The 2,665-nt window shown below is 55.3% G+C and overlaps 1 protein-coding gene across 1 annotated transcript; it reads right to left on the bottom strand.

The window, feature by feature from the left end:
- Positions 1-1,757: 1,757 nt before the first annotated feature.
- Positions 1,758-2,171, bottom strand: LOC149343613 (uncharacterized). Its single transcript, XM_089547034.1, has one exon. It carries the CDS (start codon positions 2,169-2,171, stop codon positions 1,758-1,760), a length of 414 nt encoding a protein of 137 aa, XP_089403160.1.
- Positions 2,172-2,665: the final 494 nt, after the last annotated feature.

The following is a 2,665-nucleotide window of genomic DNA, read 5'->3' as shown; positions in this document are numbered from 1 at the left end:
TCCACATGAAGCCTTGACCAGGGTCTGTCCGGGAACGGCCAGAGCATGACGGGTATTGGCCGTGACGCTCGTTGCTACTCCTGGCACGTGGGACACCCCTAGACGGCAGCAACGATATCGTCATCCATTGCAGGACACCATACGTGGCTCCGCGCTGTAGCTTTCATCTTGGATATCCCTGGATGGCCCTCGTGAAGCAGCCTCAAGACGTCGCCCTGGAGTGACGCAGGTACCAACACACTTTGCCCCAGAGCACGCAGTTCCCATGCGCACTCATATCAGAGAAACGTGTTTCATAGGGTTTCCCCTCAGATCCCATGTCCAGCTGGCGGCCAGTCCACAAGGCTTTCCTCACTCGCGAAACCACTGGATCCCGGGCAGTTGCGTCAGCAACAGCAGCTGATGACTGTGTTCGCGGGTATACTCCCGCCAGCATGAAGACGTCAGCAGGGCAGTCCACGGGAAACTCTGTTGTGGGAAGTGGCAGGCGACTCAGTCCGTCTGCATGTGCTATGTGGCTACCAGACCTGTAGCTTAGTGTATAGCGGTACCCAGACAACAGCACGGCCCATCGTAGCCCCCTGGGAGAGCAGGATTCTGGGACAGGTCTGTCTGCTGCGAGCAAACCTAGCAGTGGCTTGTGGTCAGTGAAGGCTTCGAACGGTCGACCCCACAAGTACTGTCTGAACTTTCTGACCCCAAACACGAGCGCTAACGCTTCCTTGTCCAACTGGCTGTAGTTTCTTCCTGCAGCCGCCAAACTTCAAGACGCAAAGGAAATGGGAAGCTCCTCCCCCGACGTCTCGCGCTGTGCCAAGACTGCCCCGAACCCGTAAGGTGAGGCATCTGTGATCAGCCCAGTCGGCTTTGCAGGGTCAAAATGTGCTAAAACTCTAGCGGACGTAAGCAGCTCTTTGCTTTTCCGGAAAGCTTGCTCCTCCTCAGACGTCCAGCACCACAGGGCCCCTGCCCCTAACAAGCGGTTCAGGGGGTGCAACACACTACAGAGGTTTGGCATGAACCGTCTATAAAAGTTGATCAGGCCCAAGTAGCTCTGTAGCTCCTTCAGATTCCGAGGCACTGGCGCTGCCAGCACGGTTTCAGTCTTGGTTGGGTTCGGTTGGAGACCGGCTGCACTGATGACGTGCCCCAGATATTCCGCCCTAGGTAGCAGGAACTCGCATTTAGAAAGCTTCAGCCGCAGCCCAGCTTTCCTCAGTCGTTCCATGACTCGGCACACATTAGCACAATGGTCGCTTTCGTTGGTGCCGGTCACCAGTATATCGTCAAAGTATACCGTGACATGGTCAAGATTGTGCAGGAGGTTCTCCATCTCACGTTGAAATAAAGCCCGGGCTGACGACACCCCAAACGGATGTCGGGCGAATTGGTAGAAGCCCTTCGGGGTGTTAATGGTGACAAATTCTTGAGTCTTCGTGCAGCTTAACCTGCTGGTACGCATCTCTCAGGTCGAGCTTTGCAAACTTAGCGCCCCCCGTTAGCCTTGCAAACAGCTCCTCGATGCGAGGGATTGGGTACGACTTCAGCACCGTCACGGGGTTGACTGTCATCTTGAAGTCGCCGCACAGGCGAACGCGGCTATTCCGCTTTACCACGGGAACGATGGGCGCGGCCCATTCGGACGTCTTTACAGGGCGGATGACTCCCTCACGCTCCATCCTCTGCAACTCCTCGACAACTCTGTCTCGCAGCGCGAATGGGACGACCCGCGGCTTAAAAAATCTTGGCTTAGCACCCTATTGCACGGTAATCTGGGCGGTCACGCCGTTAAGGGTGTCCAGTTCCTCCGAGAATACTTCATGGAATTGACTCACCACTTCCATGGACGTCACCGCATTGACTGTTTCTGGCTTGCCAATTCCGAGCTGAAATTCTTTAATCCAACTTCTTCCGAACAACGTTGGGCACGGGCCGTTCACGACGGACAAAGGCGGCACACATTCGCCCTCGCCGAGCTTCACGGTTGCCACAAACTTGCCTACCACCGGCTTCGTGTCACCGAAGAATCCTCGAAGCTGAACCTCCGATGTCTCCAGTATTGCCGAGGGAAACAGCTGCGTAAACATCCTCTCGCTGATGGTTGACACGCTGGCGCCGGTATCAAGCTCCATGTTCAAAGTCACTCCATTGATGGAAACTTCCACATGCATTGGCTCTGTCCCGGCCGCTTGAAGCAGTCTGTGACGTGCTTGACCGGCATACTCTGGCCAGATGTCCTCTCTGCTCACACTTGAAGTAAACGCTGCTCACGTGACGGCATAGGGGTGGCCGATGATTCCCCCCACAGCGGAAACAAGATACACTTGCCTGCTGCTTGGTTTTCACAACATTCGCAGACTCCTCGGATTGCACTGGCGTCGCGTGGGGTAGCTGAGTGCATAATACACGGGAATCTTTCCGTGCAGCCTCCATGGCAATGACGATATTCTTTGCGGTCTTAACCTCCACATCTGCCGTATCCAGCAGCCGAGTCAGCATTGAAACGTCGTTGATCCCGCTCACGATATGGTCCCGCAGCATCCGCTCACGAAACGATGCGAACTTGCAGTCATCGGCAAGCTTCTTTAATCATGCGATGAAGTCGCTGACTCTCCGTCCCGACGGTGTCGACAAAAAAACTTGAAACTGGCCACAACCTCCGATA

The sequence above is a fragment of the Amblyomma mixtum genome, chromosome 5, assembly GCF_055824585.1.
Source record: "Amblyomma mixtum isolate Tamu chromosome 5, ASM5582458v1, whole genome shotgun sequence".
NCBI classification, from domain to species: Eukaryota; Metazoa; Arthropoda; class Arachnida; order Ixodida; family Ixodidae; genus Amblyomma; species Amblyomma mixtum.
The sequence above is the reverse complement of the archived record's forward strand: the minus strand, read 5'-3'. Positions and strand labels throughout refer to the sequence as shown.

What these genes read in the sequence shown, in the direction of transcription:
- LOC149343613 (XM_089547034.1), bottom strand. Translation starts at nt 2,171, where the DNA reads ATGCATGTGGAAGTTTCCATCAATGGAGTGACTTTGAACATGGAGCTT.